Source organism: Rhinolophus sinicus, linkage group LG04, assembly GCF_036562045.2.
Source record: "Rhinolophus sinicus isolate RSC01 linkage group LG04, ASM3656204v1, whole genome shotgun sequence".
NCBI lineage: Eukaryota > Metazoa > Chordata > Mammalia > Chiroptera > Rhinolophidae > Rhinolophus > Rhinolophus sinicus.
Genome location: NC_133754.1, coordinates 147,508,255 through 147,522,292, shown reverse-complemented (window position 1 = coordinate 147,522,292; position 14,038 = coordinate 147,508,255). Strand labels below are relative to the sequence as shown.

Sequence of the window (14,038 nt, the reverse complement as noted above, 5' to 3'; positions counted from 1 at the left end):
AAGAAACCTGACACCTGGTGCTGCAAATGACTTATCCAAGGCACCACATACAGTTAGTAGAAGAGTTTGGATTAGAACTTGGGTCCTTTTTTGTCTCCTTCAAAAAATACTTAAGAATTGCTACCTAGTACAAGAATCTAAAGGTATATAAAGAGGAATAAGAGAGATTCTATGCCTTCAAAGACCTTACAACCCAATACAAAGATGTCCTTTGATAAGCTTTCTAATACTACCAAATGAAGAGTCACAGTTAAACATTTCACTATTTTGAGATGTTAGTCTTTTGTACACTTTGTTAATTGTTGATGACATTAACCATGTAGCCTTTAGTATACATGAAATAAAATCTTGTGCAAGTATCTAATTTTTTATTTAACGTTTTTTAGAAAGCATATTTAGGTATGAATACATTGTAAAGTCAGTTGTGTGGTTCACTCAGTTGTAAAGAGTTTTGAAAATAATCTCCCTGTGTGAGGCTGTTTTTATTCTCATGGTGTTTGAGACACACAAAATTCTTTTGAGTAATATTGATCAATCAATCGTTGATCTCTGGCTGAGAGTTATTAGTAAGTTATTTGACTGACTTCATTTATCAGTATTCAGGGTGACCACATGCTTTATTAAATTTATGTGTTAACCTTTTCAGACCAACAAATGCAAGTAGATATGGAAAAAACAGTACAAGAAGCTGAAGGAATGACCTATGAAATGTGTGTCAATTGCAATTTTGGAAAAGTTTTGTTACCAATTAAAATGGAAACATTTCGCTGGTTTTGAGGCTAAAGTTGTGAACTGTGACTTTAAGTTTGTTTATAAAATAGAATGCTTTTCAAAAATAAATGGATATCTCCATTTCCTTCATTGCCACTCTTTTGGTTGTGGCACTTGATAAGAAAGAATACAGTTAGTTTTATCCACATCTTTCTTCTTTCCTTTGATAAAAGCCAACTCTATCTCACGTATACAGAGTGATTGTGGAAGTAAATAAGTCAGTAGTATTTTTTTCTCCAGCACCATGATTAGATGTACAAGCTTTGGAACCAGATTATCAGAGTTTAAATACAAGTTAGTCTACTACCAAGCTTTGTGACCTTGCCCAAATTTCTTAACATCTTCATGCCTCTGTTTCCCCTTTTGCAAAATGGAAATTTTAATAGAACCCATTTCATACGTTCATTTTATAGCATAAAATATGATAATACTCCAAAAGTATTTATAATAGTATCTGCCATTTAATGGAGGCTCAATAAATATTAGCTATTGTTATTATTACTATTACTATTATTATTATTATTATTATTATTATTTTCTAGCAGCAAAACAAAAGATAGAAGTGGTAAAGTGTGAAGGCATTCTAAGAATCTTGGGGAGGTAATTAGTTAAAATGAAATGTGAAACCACATAGAATAAGGCTCTACTCTTCTGAATCATGTGCGCTTACTCATATTTTTGGCTGTTGAGAGGAAGTCTTTTGTGTGGGAGAAAAAATTAAGTGATTCCAAAAAGTAAGAAAACAAGTCATATTTCTTTCTCTTCCTCTCCTCCATTTGCTTTACAGTGAGGACAAAACTTTAGAATCAGCTGTTGTCAAAGTCATTAGCCCGGTTGAACAGAGTGATGCTGGGCCTGAGTTCCGAGAGTCTTCTTCCTCCCTTGTTGTGAAAGAGATTCTCCAGGAGGCTCCCGAGCTCATCACCGAGCAGCTGGCTCATCTCCTCAGAGGTGAGAGATGACTCTTTCTATTAAATACTGGAAGGCTTAATGGAGTGTCTCTCAATTTGCTCATGCAGAAAGAGTGTGATCCATTCTTGGGTTAACAATCCCTTTAAAGACCACGGGAAGCTTCATCAGAGAGGCAGGGAGTAAAGAGTTTGTTAAAGAGTAGCATTATATTGAATATTAAAAATGTGCATTTAAAAATAGGCGTGAAAGATCTTTGCTGTTTCACTAGACAAGAATATTAAATGGAACCGCTGCACCTCTGTTGGGGAGCTGGAATAGCTCCTCTGGCCATCTAACAGCTTCCAGAAGTGATTCTTGCCCCCACAACAGCAGGAATATGGGTTAGAATTCCACATTCCCACATTGAAATATCTTCTGATACTGCTACATGTTTGGTTTATATAATACTGTTTGGATGGCAAAAATAACACCTTTCATTTTGGTGATATTATGCAGGATGGACTTTTATAATCACATTGTCACCTCCTTCTCTCCTCATCTTGTAATGTGTTCAGTCTTCACTCAGCCTGCTGTAGGCGTTGTGGTCTCGAGCACATCATCATCAATTATTCTCCTGATCTCTATTTCACCTGTCAGTGGAGCCCAGCACTTTCAAAAAGTAATTTCCAAGCTGGAAATTTTCTGTTGACTTTGGTGCCACAAAATCGACACAGAAGTTCTGTACTATCTCACTTAGGACAGTTTTGGGTTTTGTATAAAGCTTTTTTTTTTCTCCTTCAACACTCTTTCTTGAATATGGTAGGCATAGATTTTTCTCAGGCATATTTAACACAAGAATGTGAAAAATAGTGATAAACAGGTTGAAAGAATTAAAAAAGGAAGACGACCAAGAGAATGTTGACTCAACTCTTTTAAAGACTTGTTCCTTCACTTCCTCTGTCTCTTCCACAAATCAGAGAGAAAAAGGTTCAAGAGTTATACAGTTCCTGTAAATGTTTTGGAACTAATGGCCCCTGTAAACCTGTTTAAATATTTTGCTGGCTAGGGGCATCTATAAAAATGTTCAATGGGAAACTGTGCCCTCAACTAAACTATATGAGCACAAACATTTGTCTCTGTGGCAGAACAGAAAGAAAATAAAGGTAACTGGGGATCTCATCCAAGAGGGAAGTTGTTTGACAGTGCAAAGTTGGGGTGCAGGCGAACACTAGAGAATATTCTGTTAACAAATTAAGAATTTTGGTTTATTGTTCAAAAAATACATGTGTTATTTAGTAGGAAAGAATCGTAGTCAATGAATAGCTCATCATTATGTTTTCTATAAATAGCAAAATAGTACCAAACTGTAATACATTGGTGCAAAGATGTGATATTGTAATATTGATGATGATGATGATGGTAATATTCAAATTTAGGGAATTAGAAGGAACGTAGACCCTTTGGTTAGTTATCTTGATTTCAATTAGCAAAGCTGCCAAGAATTAAACCTATGGTAAAGGACTTTGGTTTTTCTTATAATCAGAGATTTTTTTCATAAGGTTGGGCTTAGAGTGGAATTAGGAAGCGATATCGCTTCCTTGTTGCTTGGAAATTAGAATGTGAGGGGATGAATTACCTCTACCTGTGAAGACTCCAACATGATCCTGTCATGAGAGTCAGAGTCGCTGAAATCGGAGGAGGAGAAGACACAGGGGCTTATGACAGTGGGAAGAGGGCTCTGGACACCTTTGCCAAGGTGTGCCTGTGTGCGTATGTGTGCTACATATGTGGAGGGGAGATGGAACATTACTGAATAGTTTTGCCAAGAGAAACAAAGGATTGTTATCCAAGAAGTTTGATTGTGAAGAGATAACTTAAGTGTTCAGAAAGGCAACGAGCCAATTTTTAAAGGCTCCGGAATCTTCAGTAAGTATAGGAAAGGAATCAAGTCAAATTTTACCATATTCACTAAACTCAAACTTGGATTTCATAATTTTCCAGTCACATATTGACATCAAACCTAAAGGGGGGTTTCTTATGTGCCTATAAATAATTTTAGCAATCTTTATTTTCATATCATGAATAGTTTTCTTTCTAAAGGGTTTTGTCTATAAGCAACTATGATATTATTTTATATTTTGGGGTACTCAAAATGATCATTAATTTGGCATACCTTTCTAGAACATGGCTTTTTTTGTTCTTCTCGGACTTGATGGAATGCAAAACTTCTATTTACACCCTTGCCATAAAGAATTTTGAAAAATGTCTACTTTCATATGTTGTGAGATTAGATATTTACAGCTGACTTGGAGAGTCTTTAAAAGCTTCATAATCAGAACACTATAGAGGATATATTATTGTAAACTTTGTACCCCCTAAAATCTGAACTTACTATGGATTAAATGCTTAATAAACTTGGTTATTCTTTGGCTTTCATTCCCATGGTCGTATCCAAGAACGCATGAGGCTGAGGCACACGGGCGTGATATAAACGGATTTCAAGTGGGCTAAGATATGATCTCCTCAATCCTTGGAGAGCACCCTAAGTATGCCTTTTAGCCTGTCTGCTGAAAAAAAAAGGTTGTCATTTTCAATGTGCTTCTTAGTAGGTCAAAAGGTTGGGCCTACTCTTCCTTAGTTATGCTTGTTAGTTCTTCTCTGGTCAACTTGTAAGTATTGCAGTACCCTGGAACTTTGTCTTGGGCTTGTTTTTTTTTTTCTTTCTCCATATGTTGACTTCATTTAGTTCTGAGACAAATATAATACTTAAGCTATATGACTCCCTGTATCTCCAAATGTGACCTCTGTTTAGAAAGCCAGGTTCATATCCAGTGCCCATGTGACATCTTCACATGCATGTCAGGTTAGCACCACCACCTAATCATGGCTGTCTGCAATGGAACCCTTTTAGTTCCCTGTGCCTGCAAAACTTGCTTTTGTCCCAGTTTCCCCATTTCAGTAAAAGGCACTGCCAACCACCTACTCAGGTCACAATCTAGTCCTGCTGACTATACATTGACGACGTATGACAATTAAGTTCATGAACTTGTTGCAGTGATATTGCTAACCTTTTTTTGATATGAAGGGATTCTTCGTTATAAATTTGTACCAACTGGACGAACAGTTGACCAAGTTTTCTATTTGGAAATGCTTAAAAGGCTACGTGAAAAAGTTAGACGCCTTGAAATTTTCGCCAATTCATGGCTCTTGCATCACGACAGTGCACCAGCTCACACGGCACTGTCTGTGAGGGAGTTTTTAGCCAGTAAACAAATAACTGTATTGGAACACCCTCCCTACTCACCTGATCTGGCTCCAATGACTTCTCTCTTTACCCAGAGATAAAGGAAATATTGAAAGGAAGACATTTTGATGATATCAAATTTAGGTAATATGGTGACAGCTCTGATGGCCATTCCAGAAAAAAGAGTTCCAAAATTGATTTGAAAGGTGGACTAGGTGCTGGCATTGGTGCATAGCTTCTCAAGGGGAGTACTTTGAAGGTGACCATAGTTATATTCAGCAATGAGGTATGTAGCGCTTTCTCTAGGATGAGTTCACAAACTTAATTGTCTGATGTTGTATATCCTTCCTTCTCCTATAGAATACTTTAAGTGGCTTATGCAAATATGATAAATGCATGCAAATATAATAAAACAGAAAAAATGTCAGGATCAGGAAACATAAAAACATGTAGAGAAAGAAATAAGATCAAGACAGAATTAAAAAATTGAAGGAGGAAAAATAGTATTCAATTTGAAGCTGGAGATGAGCTTCCTAGAACCAATGGAAAAATAGAAATCTAATTAATTGTCATATATTATTGCTAAAACAAACATGTATACCAGTTCCTCATTTAAAAAAAAGTCTAAGTCTAAAGTATTTTTTCTTTGTATCTGTCTTCATATGCAATAGTGCCCTACACATGAACTGGCACAATAGGTCAGATACTTTCCCACTCCTCCATCAGTGTATGGAAATTGTTTTAATCAACTTCACCTTTAGTCTAGTAATTTATTTTCTGTTCCAAATTTATTATGCATATATGCTGAAGTTTTTCTCTAAATATCAGAAAAAGTATTTACATTCAATCATAGTGGAATCTTTTGTTATCTTATACTTGTTGCTGGATCTATATATCAAATTGTTTGCATTATGGGATACTATTACATTCAAATATTGAGACAGAACCTGATTATTAGGGATGTGGTTAAATGATCACTTATATACCAATTAGGAGTAGGTGTTGTATTGCAAGTGTAGAAATAAACTGCTTTGTTTCTCAAATAATCTCCCCTGTCTGAGTCCTCTGGGTCCTGGCCATTGTGTGTTTCGACTTTTTAGGGGATTTAACAAAGTTGAAATAATTTGTATTTTCTTAAATTAGTACTTCTTACAATAGCTAGGTATTGCTGTTGTCTTTTTTTTTTTTTTTTTTTTTTTTTTTAAGGAGGGCGCAGCTCACAGTACAGGGATTAAACTGGCAACCTTGGTATTATCATCACCACGTTCCAACTGAGCTAACTGGCCACCCTGCTGCTGTCTTTTAATAGGACATACCTCAAATTTAGAAAGTTCAGGATACAGATAATTAGCATAACTTTCATCTGGAAAGGCACAGCTTTACTTCATAGATTATTTTCTAATTATTTGTGTAAGAAATTATTCGTCTAAGAGAATGTGCTCATTCAAATGAGATCATAAATGACCCTGATTTTTGGAAATGTGTCTTTTCACTTCCTCGTCCCCTCCTCACCTCTGTTTTTCTGTTGTGGTTACCTTTTTTGTTTTCTTTCACCTTCCTTCCTTTCCTTGTCGTCTTGCCTCCGATTCCTCCTTTTATTTTCTCCTACTATATCTGCTTACAAGATATCATTTTCAGACAAGCTGCAGCCTGACCTATCGGAAAGTTACATTATACAGTCACAGTGGCCTAACATTGGGGTTTGGTTATGTCCTGGGTTTGTGCCAAAGGCAAACAATTACTATAGACTGCCAGACTCAACTTCTATTTTCTTATTTCCCTAGAGATGTGTACTAGAGGACTGTTGCCAAATTTAAGGTCCATTAAATTGCCGAATCATCACATTGGGGGTGTGTGTGTGTGTGTGTGTGTGTGTGTGTGTGTGTGTGTGTTTGTTTCCAGGAACTAACCGGCAACGATGAGATTTTTGCTGCGGATTACAAGGCATGTTTCCATCAAGACCACATTTGACTCAAAAGGCCTTTTGCATTATTTGTATAAGGGCTTGACAGAGCCACAACATGAATAGTGAAACAAATAGCAATACAACTGTTCTTAGTCAGGATGTGGAAAAACTATGCCCTAGGTTTTTAAGAAACAGTTTCTCTCCTTTCTATTGGTAACTCCATTTGAACTTTAATAAAGATTAGTTCCTTGCTATTTTAGTAGCCTGGACTAACAGCTTCAAAAAGATCCTTTTAAGGAGGTCAAATAAGAAAGGAACAGAGCCAGGCTTTTTTTTTTTTTTTTTTCCTTCTCACACCCAAAGAGTGAATCATCCCTCTCCTGAAATGGTTACAAAGTCCAAAGGGAATTTACATTACTTGTTTTACTTAGGAAGAGGAAAGGCGTATATTGGGGGTAGGGGAAAGAAATTTTTTTTCCCAGCTTGATATAAAAACCAGAACAAGTCCTCAGCTTCAGAGTGTTAATTATTTCTTCTGCTATACTAAAATAAGCCTTACTAAATTGAGACATTTTAAATTTATAAGATTATTAAGCACTTGAATAATATACTTTTTAAAATCACTTTTCGGGCAAAAATGTGAGCTAAGCTATATTTTCTATCTTTTTCCCTCTTTTTCCCCTCTTTTCCTCTCTCTATTCATTCTTTAATTTTTTGTTTGTTTGTTTCAGTGTGAAAAAAATCAATCCCAGGTGAAACAAGGAAAGAGGTTTAAATCCCTTCTTTTCTGCTAAGAATTTATCATGCAGAATATGCCTTTACTGTGCTGAATGTTTTCCCCAAACAACTTCTGACTTCATTAGATCATGTTTAATATTAATGCACTGCAATTGCTTTTGGCAAGTGGTCCTTCACTTTTCCATTGTTTTGAACAAAGAATACTGTGGTTGATTTTTTTTCTAAATGGAATGAAATGTTTGTTACTATTTTATTATAATTGCTTTCTTTGTTGCTTGTTGTTAATCCCCCCTGGCCTGTGAATAGCTGGGCCACTTTTGGGTACGTGTATATGGATTTAAATAGTTTTTTAGTTCTGCAGAATTTGCTGGAAGTTAAATCAATTCTTACTCCAAAAACAGGTTTGATTTTGCTAAGAAGTGCTTTTGGCTGTTATATATCCTGATAGTAATATGTAACTAAGTGGTTAACTAAATGGGTGTCTATGGCAAAGAAATAAAAATTGCTGTAGATGAGTCCCTTGGATAAAGTTGGGCCATATCCTTTCTTATGCAGTAGAAATAACTTGGAGTATGGTGAGCATCTTTTTGACGCTCATTATTTTTTTCCATTTATGTCAGTAGGGTGTAGCCTTTCTACCTAATTGTCAAGTCACACTTCATCATATACCAGTGTCAATCTCTTTTTATTGAACTATTAGTAGGACTCTGTTTTATGCAATATCTGTTAGATTATTGTCTGAGTACTCCTTTTCTATTTGATGTATTTTAAAATCAAGATCTTAAAATCAAAGAAGTTGGATTCGTGGTCTGACTGTAAGCCAGATATATTTTTGTGAAATTTATCCCTAAGTAACTTATATTTTGTTGCTATTACAGTTTTTTTAATTTTTAAATTTGATCTTACAATTGTGATTGATTATAAAAATGCAGGAGATTTTGTATTATTAAACTTGTATCTAGCAGTCTTGCTAAATTTACTTACCATTTTAAGCATATTTATAGATTCTTTGAATTCGTTATATACACAAACATATTATCTGTGAGGAAAGATTTTTTTTTATTCCTTTTATTCCTTTACTTATACCGTTTACTTGTGCTGCTTGCCTTATTGCTCTGGCTCTGATTCACATTGCAGTGCTGAATGGAAATAGTATCCGGCGTTATTGCCTCATTCACAATTAAATATAATGTTTGCTTTTTTTTCTTTTTTGTTTTTTATAAATGTCCTTTGTCAAATCAATGAAGTTGTCTTTTATTTCTACTTGGCTGAGAGTTTATATAATGATTAAATCTTGGATTTTATCAAGTGATTCTACTACTTGACATCTATTGAGGTGATCATGATTTTTTTCTCTTTTATTCTATCAATATAGTGGGTTATATTGATTAATTTTTAAATGTTAAATTGCCCTTTAATTCCTACGAAATCCTTATCTGGTAACTATACACTATTCTATTACATATTGCTAATTTGATTTGGGACTAGTTTAAAAAAATTTTTCCCACCTGTGTTTATGAGAAAGATTTGCCTCAAATTCTTTTTTCTTGTAATGTCCCTGTTGAGTATTGGTGTCAATACTGGATGGTGTTTATATTGGATTCAGAAAATAATTCGAGAAGTGTTCTTTTTTTAAAAATTATTTGGTAGAATTTGTGTAAAATTAGTATAGTTCTTTCTTAAATGTTTGGAACTATGGATATTAAACTCTGGATTAATTTTTAAATAAAAATAGAAACATCCATATTTTCAACTTCTTTTCCTTCCAGTTTTGGCAAGTTCAGTTTTTCCAGAAGTGTCCACTTCCTCTAAATTTTAAAACCTATTCAAATAATGTTGTACTTATCTTTTAGTGTCAGTAAAACCTGTAGTATGTCACTGTTTTATTCTTAATACTGGTAAATTATGCGTCTTCTCTTTTCTTTCTTGATAGTTTTCAAAACTCTTTATATTACTTTTTTCAAGGAGTCAACTTTTAGTTTTGTAAACTTTCTTTTACTTCCTATGACTTTAAGTTTTGTTTTTATCTTTATTAGATCCTTCTACATTTTTTAGTTGAATTTTCTGTTTTTTTCTTAACATCTTATGCATTTGAGGGTATAAAATTTCCCAGAGCACAGCTGTAGTTGTATCCCATAAGATTAAATGTCATATTTTCTTTACCATTCAATTAAAATATATTCTAATTTACGTTGTGATTTCTTCTTTTACCATCAGTTATTTGGAAGGGCATTGTTTGCTTTTCAGACATTTGGGAATTTTCTAGTTTTTGTTTTATTATGATTTCAGACTATTTTTATGGTGGCTACAGAATGTAATTCTGTGATTGCAGTGTTTTGAAATTTGTTGATTTGATTGATGCTTCAACAGATGGCCAATTTTGGTCAATGTTTCATTTGCAGTAGAAAGGAAAGCATAACCTACCATTGTTGATAGCAATGTTCAATATGTCAGGTCGTTTTTTACTCATGTTGCTCAAATATTCTACATGTTTCAGATTTTTTTCTTCTTGTTCTTAGAGTTGCTGAGGGAAATGTGTTAAAGTTTCCCACTGTATATTTTTCTCTTTATCCAGTTTTGTCAATTTTTTGCTTTATATGTTTAGGAGCTATATTATTAGTGCATATAAATGTAGGATTGATGTATCTTCCTGAGGGTTGACCCTTTAATAATAATAATAATAATAATTTGTCTTAATCTCAAGTAATTCTTTTGTCTTATAGTCTACTTTGATATTAGTGTATTATATCAATGTTATAATATTTTTCTATCGTTTTACTTTTAGTCTTTAAATATTATTATAGTTAAGGTGTGCTCTTGTAAACAGTATATTGTAGCTTTTAAAATTCAGTTTGATCACTTTTGTATTTAAGCTGAAGTACTTTGTCTCTTATTTTGGTAGAAAACACATTACATTAAATTTACCATCAACCATTTTTAATTGTACAGTTCCGTAGTGTTAAGTATATATGCATTATTGTGCAACAGATCTCTAGTACTTTTTCATTTTGCTGTTCTGAAACTTTATACCCACTAAACATTAATTGTCTCTTTACATTTAATGTAATTGCTCTTACATTTGGGTTTTGCTATTTGTTTTCTACTTGTCTCACATTATCCCCCTTTCCTCTCATTTCTTTACTGTGCTCATACTAAATATTTTTGCTATTACATTTCCCCCCCGTTAGGTTGTTAGTTATAAATTCTTTTTAAAAATTCTTTTAGTAGTTACAATAAAAATTATAACATACAATTAAAATCTCATATAAACTGACATTTTAACCAGTTCCCTGATAATCCAAGAACCTTTGAACAATTTATCTCTACTTAGTCCCTTCTGCAATTTATCATTGAAATGCATTTTAATTATACATATATTTTAAACTCCACAGATATTATAATTGTACAGTGAATATTGATTTTTTCCCACATTTTTGCACTCTCCAACTTTCTTCTTTCCTTTTTGCATTTTGTTTTTGCTTTCATCTGTAATAATTTTCCTCTACTTTTACTATTTCTTTTAGTGTAGGTCTTCTTGTAACAAATACTTCCAGTTTATTTTTCTGAAAATGTCTTTATTCTTTCTTCATTTTTTTATACTCGTATGTTTTCATTTAGTATAGAATTCTAGATAAGCAATTATTTAGCACTTTGAAGATGTAACTCCATTGTCTTCTGACTTTCATCCTTTTAAATGAGGTTAGCTCTCAGTTTTGTTGTAATTCCCTTGACAATAATATGTCTTTTTACTCTGATTAATTTAAATGATTTTTTCTCTGTAATTTTATCCATTTTGTCATGTGTCTTGAGATTATTTTCTTTACATTTATCCTGATTTGGGTTCATAGTTTATCTTAAATATTAGAGTATTATTTCTCATTAACTTTGAAAAATGATTGGCCATTTACTTTTCATATATTATTTAAGTCCCTCCTATCCAATGGGAACTCCTATTACATGTATGTTAGAACTTTTCTCCATGTCCCCCATGTTTCTTATGCTCTTCTCTATTTTTCATCCGTTTTTCTCTCCATGCTTCATATGACTATTTTCTTCTCAAATATTTTCCAGTTTACTAATATTTTCTTCAGTGTGTCTAATCTGTTCTTAAATGCATTTTTGAGTTCTTAAATTGTTATTAAATTTACAGTTTTCAATTTTCTTTTGAATATTTTATTTATAGATTCTAATTCTCTACTGTAATTCACCAGTTAGTTTTTTTATTCCCTCTTGTTCTGTTTCCATTCTTTTCCTTATGAGTTTTTTCCTCTGGAGAGTCTAGTCATTTGGTCATATTTTCATTACGTCTGGTAATTTTTTATTGATTGCTGAATATCATATATAAAAAATATAGAGATGATGAGGTTATGTATGATGAAATTCTTTTGCTCTACACAGGATTTACTTTCATACCTTAAAGGCAGAAGAGACTCAGATAAACTTAATCTGTTCTGTGTTTGAACTGTTTCAAATCAGGATTTCAGTCATCATGAAGACTGCTTTATTTATTTATTTATTTATTTATTTATTTATTATTAGTTTCAGGTGTACAAAGCAGTGTAATAGTTAAACATTTACACCCTTCACAAAGTGATATTCCCCCACCCCCCGCAATCTACTACCCCTCTGACATCATATATAGCTGCTATGATACCATTGACTATATCTCCCTGATAAGTCCAGTGCCCATTTGGCACCCTACATAATCTTTACAACATTATTGATTATATTCCCCATACTGCATTTCATATCCTTGTGACTATATTGTGACTACTAATTTGTGCTTTCTAATCCCTTCTCTAGTTTTACTTTACCCTTCTATAGCAGCGGTCCACAAACTTTTTCTGTGTAGGGCCAGATAGTAAATATTTTAGGTTTTGCAGGCCTGTGCTCTCTGTTTAAACTATCTTATCCTGTCACTGAAGTACAAAAGCATCCGAAAGCAATATGTAAAGTAATGGGTGTGGTTGTGTTCCAGTAACACTTTATTTGTAAAAATATGCAGTGGGCCAGATTTGCCCTGCAGACGATAGTATTCCCAGCTGTTGTTCCAGGACTTAGCTCTCTACAGGTCCCACTTAAAAACTTGGGTTGTTTAACCAAGATTCCTTCTCTGTGGTGAGCCCTAGACTCCAATTTTTGTCCCCCTACCTCTGTGAAACTACTGTTAGATGTGCTAACCTTCTCAGCTCATTGGCTACAACTTATGAATTAGTGAATATTGTGAGGGGGAAAAGCAACACCAAACATTGAGGTGACCTCTATGCACTTACCTTCTCTTCAGGATCTTAGATTCTAAGATAGTCACCTGGGTAACTGATACCATCACAGGAAAAAAAAAAAAAAGAATCTTTGGGGGAAACTGCCCCTAAATTCCTTTATATATAGAAAACTTTGCTCAAGGGGACTTGTCCCTTCCAGAATGGTGTTACTGCAGTTGAAATGCAAGATGAAGAGCTATTTTCTTAATGTGATGTAATGATGGGCACAGCTCTGTGCCCACTATATTCTGGCTGGTCTTCGTGTATATTTTAACTTAAGAAATAATGCAAAACAAGAGAAAATATTACTTTGGATTTTATGTCAGAAATTGTGTACTCAGAATCCAACTGGCTACTCCCATCTTTAAATGATAATTTGTATTGAATCTGTTCAATTTTCTGCCTGCTGACTGTTCCTTCCTTAGTTCTCGTCTGAAACAGCCTTCTAAGTAATCCTTCTGGTATGCCTTGTCTAATTCATTCTCTACATGGTTGCCAGAGTGATTCTTATAAAACATAAATTTGACAATGTTACCTCCCCCGTTTAAAACTCTTTAATGACTCCCTAGTTCCCTTTGAATATAAAAGGCAAACTTTAAGATGGGTTGTTAAGGTCCTTTCTGACCTGGCCCATGTCTACCTCTCTAACCTAATTTCTCAACATTTTCTCCCTAAAAATATACTATCTAGCTCTAATTAATTGCTTTCCGTTCCTTGTACTGGCCAACTCCTCTCTCACCTCGGTGCCTTTGCACGTGATCTGCCTGAGCTGTGATCTCCCTGTTACCTTGCTTTTGCCATAAGTCCCTAGTTATCTTTCAAGTCTCTGCTTAGGTGTACTGTCTCTAGGAAACCTTTCCCAGGAAAAGGAAAGCTAAATTCTGGCCTAGATTCAGAGTACTATTTATTTCCCCATTGATATTTTTTTATCCCCTTTATATTGAAAAGTTATGTGTTTACTTATCTGTAGCTGCTAAACTCCTATGAGCTTCAAGGGACAAGGCTATCTCTATTTCAGTCTTGAAGCTTTAGCCTCTAGTACAGTGCCTGGTCCATAGTAGATGCTGAATAGTTATTTGCTGAAGGAATGAATGAGTGAAATGCTTTAAATATATTTGGCAATATTTACTTTTCATTATAATGTTTACATTCATTGATTCTCAGTATGGTCTTATAAGCTGGGAAATAGTGTTATTTCTGTTTTAAAATTGGGCAAATGAGAACAGA

The 14,038-nt window shown here is 33.9% G+C and overlaps 1 protein-coding gene across 7 annotated transcripts in view; it reads left to right on the top strand.

Moving 5' to 3' along the window:
- PRUNE2 (prune homolog 2 with BCH domain) overlaps window positions 1-14,038 on the top strand; it is a 229,908-nt gene that overhangs the window by 54,179 nt on the left and 161,691 nt on the right. For all 7 annotated transcript variants that reach the window (XM_074330579.1, XM_074330577.1, XM_074330578.1 and 4 more), the window contains exon 4: window positions 1,559-1,722. In XM_074330579.1, the coding sequence (XP_074186680.1) occupies window positions 1,559-1,722 (164 nt within the window). The remainder of the gene's footprint in view (window positions 1-1,558; window positions 1,723-14,038) is intronic.